At 35.7% G+C, this 20,468-nt stretch overlaps 1 protein-coding gene across 14 annotated transcripts in view; it reads left to right on the top strand.

Annotated features, from left to right (window-relative positions):
- LOC136845736 (uncharacterized) overlaps window positions 1–20,468 on the top strand; it is a 466,679-nt gene that overhangs the window by 284,923 nt on the left and 161,288 nt on the right. Inside the window, exon 1 of one of the 14 annotated variants that reach the window (XM_067115964.1) lies at window positions 10,845–10,895. The exons of the other annotated variants lie outside the window; for them this stretch is intronic. Coding sequence (XP_066972065.1) covers window positions 10,869–10,895 — 27 coding nt within the window. The 5' untranslated portion in view covers window positions 10,845–10,868. Of the gene's footprint in view, window positions 1–10,844; window positions 10,896–20,468 lie in introns of those variants that run through there. 14 annotated transcript variants of the gene reach the window in all.

The following is a 20,468-nucleotide window of genomic DNA, read 5'->3' as shown; positions in this document are numbered from 1 at the left end:
ATATATATATATATATATATATATATATATATATATTATATATATATATATATATATATATATGTATATATATATATGTATGTATATATATATATATATATATATATATATATATATATATATTATATATATATAGACCTATATATATACATATATATAGTGGTTAGTGTTGTGGAATACCACTCAGCTGTCGAGGGTTCGCGTCTCCCCCAGGGCGATGAAAAATCACTTGCCCTGTATCATGATCAGTTACTGCTGCAGTGTGGGGTTTGCGGTGGGAGGTTGAAACAAACATTCTTTGGGAGCTTGAATTTCAAGTCAAGTGTCCCCTGTGTGCTTGTTCCATACGAATAGGTTTCATCTACTGAAATAATATGTTTTTATATGTATAAATCCATTGTCGTGGGCGAGATGGATACCGATGAATGACTGCGCACATTCATTGCCAATTCACATTTCGCTCGCTGAATCAAGGATGAACCCCGTGTACAAAAAATATTTCATAGCTGTTGTATTATCGTTCTCTTCCTTCACTGAACATTTCATATAATTTTCCTACTACGTAATATTTATGTCATCTGTATACCATTTTTAATCTAAATTTCCCTGTAACATCATAGAATTTTACAAAATCCTTATCTACTTCCATGTTTTTTAACTCTCACTTATTTCATGATTATTTTCCTTACGCGCTCTTATTCACTTTTTTCTCTCCAGTTTAAACATATCTATCTCGTTGATGTTAATTTCTGGCAAAAATAAACAGATGCAACTCCTGCTAATCTCCTCCATCTACTTTGTAGCATTACAAAATCCAGCAGGATCTTTTCATCAGTATGTTCCTCATCCCAGTATGTTGAAGACGATTCTTGAAAAGCAGAGTTTCCCGCAGCTGAGCCCTTTCCAAACACATTAACACAAGCATTCATACTCCTTGCTCCAGGAACTTCACTTATACCAACAACGCAGGTATCGTCTGGTGGGTAATGCGGTCAGTTTTACGGAAGCTTGCTTGTAGTTTCTCACTGAAGAATTTTCATGAATATGTATACAGTCTTTGTCTTAATCATGTAACCTTGCTGCAATCACGACCAACGTCGCATAATGAATTGTTCGGAAGTAGTTTACGACTGAAGGTACACCTACACTGGATAGTACTGTACTGGGCATATTAATGAACGCTACGCTCTCGTCTACCTTTCGGTTTTTCCTTTGCACTTCTGCATTATTTAAAGGCGTCCGTCTTTTCGCAATGACATGTGGTCACAGATAAATCTAACAGGAATACGAATTGCGCTATTTGTCCCACCAGCACTGCACTGATCGTCCTTGTAGGTTAACCTTACGCTCATAGGCAGTTCTGTATTTTCGTTCTCTCTCTCTCTCTCTCTCTCTCTCTCTCTCTCTCTCTCTCTCTCTCTCTCTCTCCATTCACACGCGTTTGTTTATGTTACACATATATTTATACATACATATATACATACATACACACATGCATACATACATACATACTATACATGCATACATACATACATATACTCGTATATTGCGTTTGTTTTCGTGTTTCGTTGCGTTTCTGCGGATGATTATGCAGGTTTTACCTTATCGTTTCATCAGTGGGTTTTTAAAAATAATGTTTTTTGGGTGGTATGAGAGAGAGAGAGAGAGAGAGAGAGAGAGAGAGAGAGAGAGAGAGAGAGAGAGAGAGAATGATTACACCGATGACACCTTTGGCCAAACTCAAGTGATACACAGTATCATCGGTATGTCATACTTTCATAGTTAGCCATCATCTGATGGAATTTTCCTCTCTCTCTCTCTCTCTCTCTCTCTCTCTTGCAGTGCAACGATGTTGATGTTGAGGTGGAATGTTTATAAGCATTAATAATATTTGTGTTTTGGTATTTTGAATGTGGATTAATCGCTGTTTGAATATATAAACATTATTAAACGTAAAAGTTGCGCGCATGTTATGTATGTATGTATTATGTATATATATATATATATATATATATATATATATATATATATATATATATATACAGTATGTATGTGTGTGTGTATACGTACGTATGCATAAGTACTTAAGTTATAATTTATGTATGTAACTGTATCTTTTTTGTTTAAAGGTAAAGGGAAATGGGGAATATTGTAAAAATTTTATTAGGGTTGTAAGAGTGCTGATTCTGTGTATGTAAAAGTTTTGAGTGAAGAGGCTAAATGCTCTAAAAGGGAAGATCTATTTGGATTTATTTAAGGCAAATCGTTTTCGGATCAAGTGTTTGTCATGAAGCAATTGTAAGGGACATTTTCAAGTAAAGTCAAACAGTAGATATGAAGTTGAGATGTGATGTTGGGAGTGTGGAAGATGCAAAGGAAAAAATGAAAATGTTATTGAATTGCGGAATATCAATATGGAGAAAGCACGCGTCAGAGGTTAAAATTACGAATGGAGATACGACGAAAATGAAGTGAAAGAAAAGGCAGCGACGATACAAATACGAAACAGTGAGTTCTGTCGTGTTCTTGTGAAAGGGGGTTGGTGAGGAGAAAGTATATTTGCGAAAGGAGGACGAAAGCAAAAAAGACGAAGAGGTTGGTGGGGTACCGTATGCCTTTACGGTGAGGTGTAGCAGCATGAAACTGCGGATTGAACGGGGTTCTTGCACCCAAGGCGTATCCAGCTTCCAAAAGGTGTTGAAGGATACGTGAGAATGTGACTGATGCCACCTTTTTACTCTTAATGATGTCAAAGATCCTTGTTTCAGCAGTTACTCACACATATGTATGTACTGTATGTGTGTGTGTATATATATATATATATATATATATATATATATATATATATATATATATATATATATATATATATATATATATATATAATGATATATAATGATAAAGGAATTAGAATTGTTTGTTTATATATATATGGGGAAGAAAGAAATCAAGATATAAAGTTTTGTTTGTTGTAGGTGTATTTAACAATCCAAGAATCCAGTGTATTTTCTATTCTGACCCGTTACTGCTTTCTCCTCATCCTCTCACAACTCGGGGATTAAACTGTATTGTTAAACGTAGTTGATAATGACAAAGTTAATGAGAATGGGCTAGAATACTAATGAGTCCAAACCTGTTGTGTGTACCATGGCTTGGGAATTTATCCGTTGGCCGGTATGTGGCTTTGCTTACAGTTCGTTGTTCAAGTCGATGCGTGAGTGCACTCTCGTTTTTTGGCTTGCAAAAGTTGCTTAATGGAAATTCCACTGTTTGATTGCGTGTTCCCCTCTCCTCTGTACTGGTAATGAGTGTACATACGTATATTGCATAATGTTTGTATATATACATATGTATGTATGTTTGTTTTACACACACACATATATATATATGACATACATACATACCTATATATTTATTACGACCTTTTTGCACAGTGACCTCAGCTAAAGTTTTTTTGAGTAGTAACTAAAACTAACTTTATGTAAAATGACGCGAATTTTTTTTCCACTTAAGAATTTGCTGTTTTTTTCTAATGTAATGCTAAACATATAACTGTTTTTGAAAATCGAGAAAAGTTATTTTTTTTTATTTCTTATTACACAGTTCTACTGATGTTTCTGCAATAGAAAAAAATTGATTTTCTTTTCCTTCTTTTCAAAGTCAAAGTCTTGCATCAGAAGATCAAAGTCAGCCCTACCTTGTTCGATTTATTTTCTTCTACCGATAGCTATGTCAGCCATAATGACGTTCATCAAGGTAATGCAAATTTTGCCGGGGGAGTTGAAGTGGGTTATTAAGCCTGTGCAGCCATATATGTTTAATACGATTATTCAAGGCGGATCGGGAGATCCACCCTGGGAGTATCATGAGTAAAGCACCAACGCTCAAGAAAAGAGTAAGCAGAATGGTAACGAGAGCAAATAACCTGCAGTAGGATGTGAAGTCTCCACTTTCACACCCTTGTCCAGAAAACTATTGAAATCATCTAGAATAACGTGTGCATATCTGGCAGTGACACCCTTCCATGCAATCCTTAAAAACCCACTGAAAGGTACATGCGTTCACAATGGAGGCCTCTTTAATTTTACACAGAGGGAACTTCTTTCGACAGGTGGGTGACATGTCAATGGGATCACCCGTTGTTACTCTTATTTGCAAATATGTGCGTAGCTGCTGTAGAAGAGAGAACGTCCGTCCAATTGCCAGCAGAAACCTAAGGTCTGTAGCAGATTCAAAAAATTCTTTGAGCTAAAATCATACCCGAGACGTTACATCCGTCCAAACGAAAGCACCTATGTCAGAAGGGCCTTAATCCCACTGCAGTACTTGGAGAGTGGTCCACACAGAACTAAAATGTCTGAGACACACATTAACGGAACGCAAAGGATGTGACAAGAGACTGGTAGAGTTTCACGCCCAAAACCCAGAACATCAAAGAGGATGATGAAAAAAAGAATAGAGGTCTACCACAAAATGGATAACAGGATGGCATACAGCCAGGAGGCAGACTCCTTACCTAGGGTCATAATAAACGGAGTGAAACTGAAGACGCCAGATAAGTCTCATTGAGAGTCCTCTGCTGCCCCAACATGGTAGCATGACACAACTCTTAAGGCCTTGTTATGTACACCAGCACATTAGAGTCCCCAGTGATTTCATGCTAGTAATTTGACTTTATTGGTCTTTGAGTTAATGGACAATATTGTTTGTTATTAAGTTTTAGAGTCTTCATGTATGTGGAATTACGCTTGTTAGTGGCTAGTTTTTGTGTATAATGAACAAATCCAATTATCCATAATAATGGTAATACAATTCCATGTGCTCAGACTTGAAGAACACATGCTCAAAGGATATTTCCTTAAGGTTTTGTGCCCTTGAAAATGTAGCCCAAACTTATTGACTAGTTTTTGGTTTCCAGTTCTTAAAAACTTATTCAAATGAAATCCAGAGGCTGGATTGTGGATAATGCGATTTGGGTTTATAGCATGCATTATATCGCGCATTATATCATGGATTAAGATTAACTATTGTCGAGTTTTATCCACATAAATGACAAAGTACCTTGAGTTGCATATATGCCAAATGTTTAATTTTTATGCCTTGAAAGATTTAACATCCATGATGTGGCATGACGTTATTGTCAGTGCCTTGTCATCAACTATGATGGCTTCAAATCATGCAGTGAGTAATACATTAAGTTTCTTGACACTTTTGTGTCACGTTCCATTCATTTAATGACAAACAGCCTCTGTGTCGTTCATTTAAGGTGAAGGTTCGATTTGTGCAGTTTTGAAGATTAAAGTGTCCTGATATGGAGTTTTTTTTTTAGTTTTCTGTAAAAGAAAACTATTGTTCTGGCTTTGTCTGTCCGTCCTCAGATCTTAAAAATTACTGAGGTATGTTGATCATCCACCCTCCAATCATCAAACATACCAAATTGCTGCCCTCTAGTCTCAGTAGTTTTTATTTTGTTTAAGGTTAAAGTTAGCCATAATCGTACTTTGGCACCACTATACTGTAAGTACCAACAACACAGGCCACCACCGGACCGTGGCTGAGTTTCGTATTATGCCAAACGATATTTTGTGTGGTTTACTTTTTTCCTTCTCAAAGTCTAGAAGGAAAGGACAAAAGTCATTACTACGTTGTTCATTTATCTTATTCTGCCGACAGCTGTTTCTACCATTACATCATGGCCATCAAAGGGTTGGTTTAGGCTGTGTTAGATTATGCTAGTACTGACCCTTGCATATGGGCGGCCTTAAGTATGGTAAAGTGTTACAAGGGTCTAGGAGGCCTGATGTGGGCCTTTGTAATCCATCCAACCAACCGAAAACGATTAAAGAGGGGCAGATATATATATATATATATATATATATATATATATATATATATATATATATATATATATATATATATATATATATATACACATACATACATATATACATATATATGTACGTATTTAAGTTTGGCTGTTGCTGGAAGGATAGTAATAGGCTCGACCTGAAGAGTACTGTCGCAAGATGTGACAGTTTTTGGGGGCAGTTGTGTACAATGTCCCATGTCACAGGAGCATATGGTTTTGGGCCACCTGATTGAGGAAAAACCCTTGAATGCAAATGGGACTTTTATGTTGAAAACAATGACATTTATATTTTATATCTGTCGTAAAAGAAAGCAGACATATTCTCCCCGTTTTTGTCGTGTGAATATCACAGGATCAAGGGCAGAGCTTGCATGTCATTCCCTTTACAGTTTTTTTTATAGGCCTACGGGACAGATCTCCTCTTAATGAGAAAAGTCCTAGCGCCATTCGCGTTCCTTTTTTTTTCAGGTGAGTAGTTCACCAAAGGTGGAGAATGTTGGAAACGCCACGATAAGGAAGGAAGGAAGCAAGAAAAAAATATACCTTTCTTTCATCTTTAAAATATGTAAATTAAGAAAAAATAATATTACCAGGAATTGTATATAAGGACATTCAGAACCAATATCTAAAACTTTTCGGAGACTTTTATCTTGCGAATGTCTTTAGAAAATGTGTTTTTCATTCACATAGCCTCCAGCATCACGTATAATCCCGTCTGTGCCGCCGCATAATCAATGGAGGCGATAGGCCTACACTTTATTCACATACAGGCTTAGAAACTCAGATAAGCCTATTGGGATTCATCTGCTCACATCTGCGCTGCTGCTGCTCCTGCCGCCGAGCGCTTGCTATGGATACTTTTGGCGTCAGAGCATACAGAGGAATAGTTAAGCCTAAAAGTCGAGCCTTATGTATAAAGTCTATACTTATTAACAAGTCTAGAGGCCTAGTCTCGACAAGACCCCGCAACTTCATTAAATTCAAATGAATTCCGTTGAATTTAATCATTTCCAGCTTGCGCCGATTTCTTCATTAAAGAAATGTCAACAACCATGAAGAGAGAAATAGAATTAAAATCCCCAAAATTCATTGGCGTTATGAATTTGGGTTTACATAAAACACAACAGAGTTTATTTGCCAGTATTGTGTAATACCGAAGTTATTTAGGTTTCAGTGAAATTTTAAATTGTTTATCATACGTTCATTGTCTTAGATTAGTTCAGATATACTCATGACGTTCACGATATTTTTAAGTATAATATTTATTCGCATTTTTGTCTTTCATCTCAGTATTGTTTCCTCCTGAACAAGACGACTGCCAAGATAGCGTCAAATGATTAATGGCAAATCAGGAATAAGCATCTTAGAGTGCTTTTTATGTTGTAACTTAAATGAGGAAACTTTAAATGTGACGAGGCATTAGGGTCAGCCATGCATCACTGGCTTAGTTAAGGTTTAATGTCACCCCTTGACTTGAAAGACTAGATTCAGTGACCCCTTGGAAAGGGTCATTGGGATCTTATCTTTCATGTTCAACTACCTTTAGATTTCAAGGGGTTCAGTATGATTTAAAATGTTAATTTTGATTCTTAATTTTGATTCTTTTGAAGCAAGGTTCCTCTTGATGTTCAAGTTAAACCTCACTAGATTTCTCGTTAGCTCATTTGATGACGGTAATTGTATGTTCTTCCCAACTGTTTTTATATTCGCTGTTATTTGTAACGGCTGTTCTCCCGATCAGAACCGGATACTCAGTCTGTCGTTGCAGACTCTTTTCGAGAGCCTCTCTCTCACTCTTCCTATGACACAGTGGTTTGTGAGTGTTTGTACGTGATTTATTAATACCGGCGTTCGTAACGTCGACTATGTATGCTCTTGTAGAGCAAGGAATCCTGACCAGGGGATCATGAGCCTTATGGGTTTCCCAGTAGGGTTTCCAAGAGATATTTAGATGCTTGAAGAAAAAAAATGAATAGGTCGTAGAAAGCTGAAGAAAAAGATTAAAATGGGTTTTAGATGACTGAAAAAATTGGAAAGGGTGTTAGATGACCGAAGAAAAAAACCCTAAGGGTATTGGATGGCTGGAGAAAAAAAAGTCCGAAGGATATTAGATGGCCGAGGAAAAATGTTCGATGGGTAATAGATGACTGAGGAAAAAAATCCAAGCTGTATCAAATGGATGAAGCAAAAAATTTCCAGGAGTATTAGATGGCTGAAGAAAAAAAAAATCCAGGGTATTAGATGGCTGATGAATAATAATGTCCGGAGAGAGAGAGAGAGAGAGAGAGAGAGAGAGAGAGAGAGAGAGAGAGAGAGAGAGAATAATAGCTTTGTGTAAGCCCGTATCATCGCACAATCAATGAATTTCCTATATCTGTGGCTGTACAATTTTGTTTTTCTTTTGGAACGATTTTACTTCCATTCTTGAATTATCTGGACATTTTAACAGAGGTTTGCAGAGTAATGAAGTTTTAGATTTTTGTAACCTTGATCCTAAATAACTAAGCATAATCTTGTGATTTCGAACATCATCTTCGCATCTTTAACATAAACTTAAAAAGTCTCTTTGCAGCGTAATGCCTGCAGAATGAGATGCCGGGTCCTTTTGATGTATCTCGTGGTTTAGTCACTGGAATTTTCATTGTGTACTTAAATTTTCAGAGGACAAATGCTGTTATTTACGAAATCTATGAATAAGATGTAGGTACTCTCTTTGCAGTGAGACGTTTGTTGTTCCCATGGAAAAAATTATATTATGAATAGGGTATTTTACAGAGACCTTTCATCTTGGTTATCATCGTCTCCAGCACCGTATGAGGCAAAAGACCACTGTAAAATTCCACTGTTCATGTCTCAGGTTTTTTTTTTTTTTTTTCAGTACTTCAAGTTACCTCTTCAGCCTCCCGTCTCAGAGTTCTCATTCAAATAGGCTGAGTTATCCAATATTTCTGGTGTCCAGAGGAGTCCATCTTGCACTGCCATGTACAATTCTCTCCCTTCCTGTTGTGAAGGACAGACAGGTCCAAGCCATCTCCACCACTACAATTTCCTCCCTTCCTATCTCTTATACTTATGGAACTTCATTAATTTCCCATTTGGTTTCCTTTCTCCCGTTATCCTGTCATCTGAGCCCTCAAGTTCTTCTTGAAGCCTTGTTTTCAGTTTGCCAAAATCTTTTCGATATAGTTTCATTGTCATACTAGGATTAATGTTTGTATAGCAATACACATCGTACTTGACCAATGCATAATCTTTCGTTTGCAGTTTCAATGAATTTGATATCCAAATATTTTTCAGTCCGCCCATTGTCCGGTTTGACCTTTTCAATTCTTAAACTAAATTCCAAACCAAGACAGCTTGTATTAGATATCATTGATCTTTGCTGCATCAAGATTTATCCCATTTCTGTATAATGAAGCTTTTTAAATCTTGGAGTGTTTTGCTAATAAAAAATAATCATCTGCGCATTCTTAAGTCCGTCAAATTTCTATCGTTACGCCAGTTAAAATCTTCTTTTCCATTTCTTACAACTTTTTTCCCATTACAACATCCATGAGAAGAAGAAACGGCAAAGGTAATCAAGAAATCCTTCAGAAGACTATTTTTGATTCCATGCACTGCTGAACATCGCGCCTTAACACAAAGATTTGATCTGTGCTACTCCTTCCTTTTTAAAACCAGCTTGTTATATGTAAGCTGTATATCAGTTTCTTCTGCCCATTGAGGATGGGTATACTGAGTATTTTTAGCACGACTGATGGCAGCGCAATGCCTTTATAATTGCCACATTCACTCATGTCACCCTCTTTAGGTATGTTTGTTAAGCCTTGTGATTTCCAGTTGTCAGGCCGTGATTCTTCATTCCGTATTCTCCTTGCAAAACAGTCTAGTGCATATACGACTGTCATTTCATTTTCAGTTAAGTAATCAAAATTTAATTGGTGTATTTAAAAATGAGGAAAGGGTAAAATTGTGAAAAATTTTTTTTTTTCTAAAAAAATTTTTTTGACATATGTAATGACTCTTCCATGTATTTGTCCTAAGCTTCCGTTCGAAATGTGTATCATGCATTTGACCTGAAATTCTGTTCCTGATGCATGTGGAGGCATGGGTTGCCTGTATTTTTCTTAGTCCTCTTTCGACCGATCGATGTCGTTCTCGGCCAGCACTGTGCTGGGCCCGCGTTCGAATCTCCGGCCAGCCAGTGAAGAATTAGAGGAATTGATTTCTGGTGATAGAAATTCATTTCTCGCTATAATGTGGTTTGGATTCCACAGTAAGCTGTAGGCCCCGTTGCTAGGTAACCAATTGGTTCTTAGCCACGTAAAATAAGTCTAATCCTTCGGGCCAGCCCTAGGAGAGCTGTTAATCAGCTCAGTGGTCTGGTTGAACTAAGGTATACTTAACTTTGTAATGTTTTAATTAAGGTGATTTTAGACTAATGTTTCGGACCAAGCTCATCAGATATTGTGGGAAGCTTGTTATTTAGTTGTCATACAGGATTACACTGGTGATGTGACAGCTGTCGTCAAGGAAGCTACGTGCCACAAATAAACTAATGCCAGTCCAGTAAAAATTGCAACTTACCGGGAAAATTCTTGGGGGTCTATCATGCCCCCATCCTTTTCCCCCCATTTTTAGCCCTCCCCCTCTGTCTGTTTGTTTACGTTCGGTATATACATATAGTTGTTAGCCATCCCTGTTTGCCTATAACGCTGGGTTACAAATACATTGATCTACAAATCTCAAAACCAGACTATTTTAACGTTAATTAATACTTAATTATTTCAGGAACTGTCAGTATATTTTGATCTTCCTCTTTGACTGAGGAAAATTATCTATATAGATAGTAAAATTATTTCCCTGTATACATCTATCGATGATTGTATATATAAAATTATTGTGCAGTTAATTTTTTATTTACAATGTAGCCTATATGAATTCTAATCTTTTGTTTCTGTCTTTTCAGGTTAGTGTTTTGGGATCGGTGGTTTTGATAATGGTAAATTTCTTCGCTGGAGAGAATGTAAGCGTTTTGTTTGATTTGAAATATGACACTTAAGATATTTACCTGACTTTTGCTCCCTTATATATATATATATATATATATATATATATATATATATATATATATATATATATATATATATATATATATATATATATATATATATATATATATATATATATATATGTGTATGTGTAATGTTTGAAGTCTTTTACTCGTATGTTTTTGTGTTTTATTGATTAGTAAATCTAAGTTTATTACATCAGAAAACAACGAAATACAACGTTAAAACCACCAAATGTTTATGCACCATATAGGAGAGAGAGAGAGAGAGAGAGAGAGAGAGAGAGAGAGAGAGAGAGAGAGATTTATTAGAAAGACTAGCTAAAGAAGGTGTGCAATCTGAGTCGTTTTGTTGCATTTAATGGGCAAGTAAGTAGACGACTACACAGTCTTAAATGGGACGAAATTAGATATAACGACCATTAAAGAGGGCGCCACTTTAAACCCGGCACCCATATAAGTTGATGGGACCACCTCCCAAACATGCGGGACTCGCGCCCATAAAGTCGGTTGGTTGCTGAAGACAGGGATACGTTCACTTTCAACTTTTAATTTGGGTGTTTTATGTAAAAAAAGGTACGAACTATATATTGGTATATATATATATATATATATATATATATATATATATATATATATATATATATATATATATATATATATATATATATACTGAGAAATCTCAAAATTAAGCGCGTGATTTTGTTTATTAGCTGAAGCCACTGGGAAAGTTCAGATTGAAATGACAGAGTGCCAAGTATTTTTGTGTTAAAATGCACTAAAGTACTTGGCACTGTCGTTTTATTTTGAACTTTTCCAGTGGTTTCAGCTAATAATATATATATGTATATATATGTGTGTGTTTATGTGTGAGAGAGAGAGAGAGAGAGAGAGAGAGAGAGAGAGAGAGAGAGAGAGAGAGCCGGCATAAAACTTGTCAGCAGCCATAACAATTCAGGAATATGGAGCAGTCCCAAGAAGTCGCTATCTGGTAACTAATGTAATGGTTATTTACGGAGCAGTTGGTCCCAAATTGGACGAAAGAAAGAAAAAGGATAACGGAGAAGGTTATGAGATGGCAAACCTCAGTCAAAAAAGCTCTCCCACTTTCAGCCAAGTTGAGTTGAGAACATAGGCGGGAGAAAGACAGTGAATAGTATATATTCTTTCAATTTTCTTACGTATTCTGTAAGTAATCGAAAGCAAGGTCTGTGAACTGCTATCACGTTTAGACTTTGATCAGGAAGTGCAGGAAAGTTTTAGAAATAACGCTGTTGATTGAAATTTTAATTTGAACCAGCGAGGAATTGAAACAAGTAACATTATCATCTGTGTAAGGAGAGAGAGAGAGAGAGAGAGACTAATAAATTTCTTGCTTAATTTTTGTGACCTCAGTCTCCAACAGATATGCCATTATGGTATCAGCAATGAAAACAGGCCGAAACCCTATCATCACCTACATACATGTTCTACACACACACATGCAGCCAGGCTAATTAGCACATCTATAATAATTTCATGGAGTGTGATTAGGTTAATTGGGTTAGGAAGGCACGTAGACATCTCATTATAACTGCATGAAGATGCAAGGACTTCTTGTGCATGCAAGTGTATTTGGTGCATACCATAAGGTTTATTACCCTCGCATGCATAGTCATTTCTCTGTCTTATTCTTGTGTGTCGGTACTTTCTCTACCCATTTTAATGGTATACGGTTTCATTTACGTGCTTGGTGATGTTAAGCCAGTGCTTTCCCTCAGGATGAAGCCTTTATCATGCGTCATTGTCGAAAAGGTGCAGATGTTAAACACCTATTATGGTGCTGCTCTCAAAAGCCACCTTGCTTTTACCATGACAGCCTTGCCTAGTTTGTTATTAGCTGACCAGTGTATTTGTAGAACGACCTTAACTTTTTATACACTTCCAGTATATTTCTTTTTTTGTGTGTGTTAGTGGTCAAAGTTCTCTAACATTATGAGACTAAGATACTTTTGAGCCACCAAACCAGGATGTTTCACATTGTAGTCCCAGAATTAGACATGATTTCATAAAACATTTGCGCTTTATTGAGCTATATCTGTATGTACAAAACTTTGGCTGTGGTAAATGTAGATGAGTTAGTTTTACAAAGAAATATTTTCATCTTATGAATGGGGTATCTCAAGATTAAATATTTTCATTGGATACGAAATCTAGCCTTTAACTAATGACTCACCCCACGTTACGTGTCTCGGAGGCTCATGAACAAAATGAAATTCTCTCTGTTGTTCAGTATGCAGACCAAAAAACACGCACGAACTCTGATGCATGTAGGTACTTTAAGGACATGTTCAATTTCGACTTGTCTTTCGGGGCAGGGGGTGGGGGGTTGGTGGGGGAGCTCGCAGTTGCTGTTGGTAATTGGCTTGGAATAAGTTAGTAAAGTAAGTTAATGCTAAAAGGCTCCTTGTGTGTCATGTCTTAAAAATAGAACTATCACTTTTTTTGCCCTCATCTGACTTAGAAATTATGTAAAACCTGAAATTTATCGACTTTCGATGATTTTTGAGTCTCTCTCTCTCTCTCTCTCTCTCTCTCTCTCTCTCTCTCTCTCTCTCTGTCAAGAACGAGGAGGAACTTGAACAAATTTACATTTATAACGGCTAAAGACCAAGTACCCAGTCTCCCTAAAGCCTCTTAACAAATCAGTCAAGTGTGAGATTGCATTTCGTGCTCAGTAACACGTTCAGCGGGGAAGTACCACCCGCGGCCTCCTGCATCATAGTTCTTCTTGCGGCATAACAAACCAGTGTTTACATAACATAGTGCGACGTCTGACGTGCTTCGGTGGTATATTGTTATTGCGGGCTGTTCAGGGATTTACTAGAATTTGCTTTTTATTTTTTTTATTCAGATTTTATCAAAAATTTGTCACGCTGTATTGGTAATGCATACGACAGTTGTAATGGTAGTGGCAGTGATATACCAGACGCCTCTGAAACAGAAATTGTTTTTAATAACACTGCCATAAAAGAGGGACTCCTCCCATTTTATTATTATTATTATTAGTATTATTGACTAAATCTGCTACTAATAGTAGTAATAGATGATAATAATTCCTCGTATTCATTTCTGACACTGTTTCATGGGTTTTCTGGTATAGCACATGAAAGGGAAGCATTTGACGATAAATTTTCTTTTTAAATTGCTTACGTTACGTGGCGTCGAGTAACATGCTTCAAGTAACTGTACATGTCGTTAACAGCATTATTTGCATGATGGGGAGTGTCATCGTTATCAGTGGAAACTTTGCATCTTCTTTATCTTTTAAACGATTATTCTTTTACTGAAAAATATCTGACTTAGGAATTTGTTTGTTTGTTTGTTAAAAACAGTCACGCATTTGAAACCCACATGTTGATGTGTAGTAAGCATGAAGCAGGTACTTTTATTATTATTATTATTATTATTATTATTATTATTATTGAAAACAATAGCTGTTTCAACGGCATTTAGCTTGTAGAGTGTCTTCTGTATTCTTCTTCTTATATTCTTCCCGTCTGCAGGTAGGTGGTATAATAAATTTCCAAGGGATTTGAAAAGATATTATGCTTTTGGTGTTTACTTTATTCTTACGCCTCGACGCCCACGCAGGTCTTCTAATGAGAGAATGTATGAAATTAAAAGGTGGAGGGGGGTATTGATAGCTGAATGGAATTTCACACATTCATTAGATGACCAACTGCATGTGCGTCGAGACGTAAGAGTAAAATAAACAACAAAAGCAAAATACCTTTCCATATCCTTTAGAAATAAGCATACTACCTACCTGTAGACGAGAAGAATATATGAAGAAGAAAAGAGAAGACTCTCTTCAAGCTAAATGCCGTTGAAACAGAAATTGTTTTTAATAACACTGCCCCAAGAGAGGGACTCCTCCCATTTTATTATTATTATTATTATTATTATTATTATTATTATTATTATTATTATTATTATTATTATTATTATTATGTTCTTTTTTGCAAGCATATTCTTGTAATTTTCGAATTTTCACTTCGTTTTTTCTTATGTCTACCTTGATTGGTAAAAGCGACGTGCAGTGTTATAGTTATGTGTATGGCAGTAGGACAAGTGAATCTACCTTTATTGTTTGGATATATATATATATATGTGTGGTCGTAGTTTCACTATATGCACCAACTAGCCTAACTATGTTGTTTAGTTTTCACTGAGCCGATTTATCAGTGAATGGTTAACTTGCTATGGGGCAATATGGGCAATATAAATGGTTAAATATTAGTTTTCATTACTCTGTTGTTTTACGCTTTCGCATTGCACAGGTAAATTACGAGTATTGAATAGTTAAATCTTGACTTTGAAACATGTCCTTTCTCCTCCTGTGCACAAGAATTCTTTGCAAATTCTTGCAAACTTATTCTTTGATATCCTGTACTTGCTAGTAGGCCCTACGCATGCACTTGACTTTTTTTTTTTTTTTTTTTTTTTTTTTAAGCAAAACTGTGTACTTATTACTTTGTGTTTGTTTCCGTGATGAAGAGAATGCGTCACCTCGGCCAAATATCCGAAAATTAAGTGGCTGTGCTTCCGTAGAGAAAGAATGAAATGTTAGTCTCGTAGTCTTTCAGTTTATTCATTGATTCAAGAATTGGGTTAATTGAGGAGGAAAACTTTGCAATGCGATTTTTGTCATTTCTGCTGAATTTTGCGTCGAATTTTCTCAGCGAGTTAAATCGTGAATTCGGTTCAAAATGTTAAATATTGTTTGCTTGCTGTCTGTTTGTCATACTAATAATTTGTAATTGAAGTAATCCAGTAAAGTAAGTTTTTAACTTAATGTGTTGAATTAAATGGATTAAAGGAAAATCGAAGGGATTACCGAGAAGTGCTAAATACGTGAGGAATTTGTTACTACTTAATCAAGTGGGTGATATTGCCATTATCTAAAATGCGAGGTAACGTGTTTCCGTTTGGTATGACTTCTGCATTCTTTTTGGGGGGCGACTATGTGTTTATAATTGCACTATTATACTCAAGTTTGTCTGTCCATTGGAGAATTATGTCAAACATTTATGTATATTCTACCTGGTTTGCCAGACCTCTCTCTCTCTCTCTCTCTCTCTCTCTCTCTCTCTCTCTCTCTCTCTCTCTCTCTCTCTCTCTCTCTCTCTCTCACAGAACGGATTTGCGTAAACCATATGAACTGAACCATTTGGCTTAGTGAAGTATTAATGGTGGCTTTTATGTTAGTGGGTGACGTTTCTTCTTGTTTTAGTGTTATATTTTTGCAAGTGACAGTTGATCAGAGTTCATCAGAAGTTGACTTTCACAGTAATATATTTATTTCCTCGTTGTTCAGTACGGTTTGCATTCGGGAACTTCTCGAAGAAGAGCGAGTCTGTACTAAAGGCCACTTCTTAAATGATAGAAAAGATTTCTCAACAAAAGCTTCCTCATCCTCGTGAAGTATTTAATTGTGACGTTTCATTCACGAAATACAATAAAAAAAAAAAAGCTGGAAAAGCCTGGCACCAAAGCCTGGCATTAAAAAAAAAATAATGTAACTAAAATTTCACCTTAGCTGATCTAAGAGGTGGGGAGTTCTTTGCAGCAGATATAAAGAATAGTCCTTTCCCTTTCCCTTTCCCTTCCCCTTTCTTTTGGTGTGGTGTTTTCTCGTCCCTCGTCATTCAAGTGGTTCATTAAAGGGACCCGTATATTTGTATGGACGGCCAGACTTTTAGGCCTAAGAGCGTTTAATCAGCCATGGGTCGCTTGGTTTCACATGATTACCTTCTTATAACTGGCAGCATAAATTTGAGTCTAGATATAATTTTTTAATATACACTGGTTATAATACTGTATATATATATATATATATATATATATATATATATATATATATATATATATATAGATATATATATATATATATATATATATATAATATAATATATATATATATATATAATATATATATATATATATATATATATATATATATATGAAATATATATATATATATTATATGTATATATTATATATATATATATATATATATATATATATATATATATATATATATATATATATATATATATATATATATATATATATATATATATATATGAAGACAAAATCCATGTAGGAAAGAGAAGCACTGGAGTGCTGCGAGGCCTTTCGACTGGCGTCCCGTACTTTACTTAGCAGACTGAAGAAATATAAAAGTAAGTTTCCAAAGAAAGCTCATATAAATGGCAGATGGGGATTACAAAGGAAAAAATATGTACCTGGAATCCAACACAATTGAAGAATTAGTGGGACTGCTAAAACGGTTTCTCTTTCCTTCGTGGATTTTGTCTTTATTTATATATTCATCACGTTCCATATTTTCATGATTAAGTTATACACATATATATGTATATATATATGTATATTTTTGAGAGAGAGAGAGAGAGAGAGAGAGAGAGAGAGAGAGAGAGAGAGAGAGAGAGAGAGAGAGAGAGAGAGAGAGCCAGCCAGCCACAGTAGCTCTAGAGGAAGAACAACACAGCGATCTCAACCGTTTTCAAAGTTTAAAATTGCTGTACCGTGGATGAATTTCTGCAAGTAAAACATCCACGATATTAGCTGTTTCATACACCTACAAAGAAGGTTCATCTCCGGCATATAGATATAGACCTAGTTTCTTTGTCATACCATGATTCAAGTTGGTATAGCACTACAGATCGCACTAGACTTTTGTATGCAATTTCATTTTGTTTAGTTCCCATTCTTATTCAGCCTGTATGCTCTTGATTTGCTTTTTGTAATCCTTCACTAAATTCCATCTCAAGAGCACTTACATTGGATGATATTGTTCCTAAATTATTGAAAGATTAAGCTTCAATAATCCTTTCTTCATCAAATGTGTCAAATGTAATTTCACCTCTGAGCATACACCCCTTCATAACTTCTTTTCTTAGATTTATTTGAGTCCCGTCATCTAGATATATGATGCATTCTATTAAGCAAGCTTTGTAAATCGTGTAGTGATTTGTTGATTAAAACAGCAACATTTGTATATCCTAAGCCTGTCGACTTTCTTTTATCACTCAAATCTAAACTTTCTCTGCCATCTTTGACCACTTTTTCATTATAAAGCCTATAAGGACAAATTACTGTGAAATTGCATTCCCGTGTAGCTCCTCACTATTCTCTACTAATTCATTTAACAAGACCCTATCAACTTAATTTCACATCAGTTCGTTCATGGATGATTTCAGATCAGTTTACCTGCTATAATATTCTTCTTATAATCGACAAAAACCATCAGAAGGGGGATTTTTAAATTCCATGCATTGCTGCACAATATGTCTTTAACACAAATGTCTGATCTGTGCATCGCCTGCCTTTTCTAAAACCAGCTTGAGTTACCACCTCTTTCGTACCTTCGCCATAACTCCCAGTTCCCAGTCATCAGGCTTTGTTTTCTCATGTCATATTATGCAAAACGGTGGTGTCATTTCAGTTTCAGGTAAAATCATCTCTGCATGGATTCCATCATAACCTGGTGTTTTACATCTCGTTAGTTTCTATTACCGATTGCACTACAAATTCTGTGAAATCTTGAGTGCGTTTAGGTGGTCGTTAGCACACAGTATGCCATCATGTTATCCTTCTCATGTTCACAAAAGTGTTCCATAACGTTGTATTGAATTTTCCGATTTGGTTATGGACTCATCTGTCCTTCTGACAGGCTTTTCCTTCCTCATTCTATTCGCCCGTGGATATCTCATCAGTAATTCTGTAAATATTTGTCCATCGGTTGATATTACATCAGACAAGGTCAGACATATGGAAACGGCTGTTGAAAAAAGTTAACCGTAACAGAAGTTCTCTCTCTCTCTCTCTCTCTCTCTCTCTCTCTCTCTCTCTCTCTCTCTCTCTCTCTCTCTCTCCTAGGGTATACATTTTATGGTTACCTTGCATAACATCAGAGAGACTTATAGAAGCTCATCTTATACTTAATGTGCTGGTCCCTGAGTCACGTAGTTTTTCTCTTTCCTTTTCACTGGGAAAGTCATTTGAACAGTCGTATGAATGTAAATAAGAGATAAAGATGGGGTTTGCTGACCGAGTCAAGTCTGACCATTAAAAAAAAAGCTATGGAAAAAAAGGGGTCAGGTTAGTTTCAGGTAATTCAGAGTAAAGTAGGGAATGCTACATCCTGGGAGTTAAGGTATGAGGGTTTGTTCAAAACATGTGACCCACAAATATGCTAATTCCGATCAAGAAGCCCTTTGAGAACAGTCACCAAAGCAATATTTGTAGAGCAAATAGAGAGCATTGATCTTACGATAGGGTTGGACGTCATTCCAACTTTGTAACCAAAGCTGGGTCAGCTGATATGAGGAAAGTCATTGATTCACATCTCAACAAGAAGAATGTGGTTACTTAGGTTGTGACACTCGATACAAGGACAAATAAATCCCACCTAGGAATAATAAAAAGTTACTGAGAGAAGAACTTGCACCAATCAAAATTACACTCAGCTTCATAGAAGTATGCTTACAGTATATGCTTAGCTACGACAGTTGTAATCCTTTTTAAGGCGTGCTTTCTTTATAATCGAAAAGTTCATAATACTGTTTCCAAACCAAAGACCCAGATTCGAATCCTTGCCAAGGCAAAGGCGCTTATCAGTCATGGATTGCTGTGTGAGTTTCAGAAAGACGCGTGTATAAATCATAAAATCTTGTGTGTTTGTGTGTATATATATATATATATATATATATATATATATATATATATATATATATATATATATATATATATATATATATATTAACTTTATCACATACACAATTGTTCTGTGCATTAGTAGAATTACTAAAAGGATCTCATTCAAACTGGATGGTATCTTATGGAGTATTTATTCAGAAAAAGTTACAAGCTTTTTTGGACAAACAGTCCACATTATACGAATTGTACGGATACTTGATAATGTGGACTGTTTGTCCAAGAAAGCTCAATATATATATATATATATATATATATATATATATATATATATATATATATATATATATATATATATATATATATATATTATAATCTCATGTATATATTCCAGTTCTCATGACTGCATATTTTTTATGCGGTTTCTTCTAAATTTTTTTTTTTTTTAAATTCTATACTACGGTTCCTTCCTCGTCAGTCAAGAGACGAATCGTGACCATTCGAAAGAGATAAAGAGGAAACTGCGGTCATAAGGTTTCTTGTTGCCATGAAACGATGTTCTGGCGGCTAGCCATCAATTGAAAACTTGTTAAAAGACCTTAAAAAACCATAAGAGATTTCGTAGTCACGTTTTCCATAAGTTTTACGATGCTTCATCTGCCGTCAAGGTAACGCTGTTGTGTCATAGTGCTTCATCTTGCCTCATCTCTTATTGATTTTGAAGTGTCATTTGTCAGTGATCATCTTACATATTCTCTCGAAGATTATTCATATAATCATTTTAATTAACCTAGGTGATGCCTTTAA

The sequence above is a fragment of the Macrobrachium rosenbergii genome, chromosome 14 (assembly GCF_040412425.1).
Source record: "Macrobrachium rosenbergii isolate ZJJX-2024 chromosome 14, ASM4041242v1, whole genome shotgun sequence".
Lineage (NCBI taxonomy): Eukaryota > Metazoa > Arthropoda > Malacostraca > Decapoda > Palaemonidae > Macrobrachium > Macrobrachium rosenbergii.
This window is presented reverse-complemented; position numbering and strand designations above follow the sequence as displayed.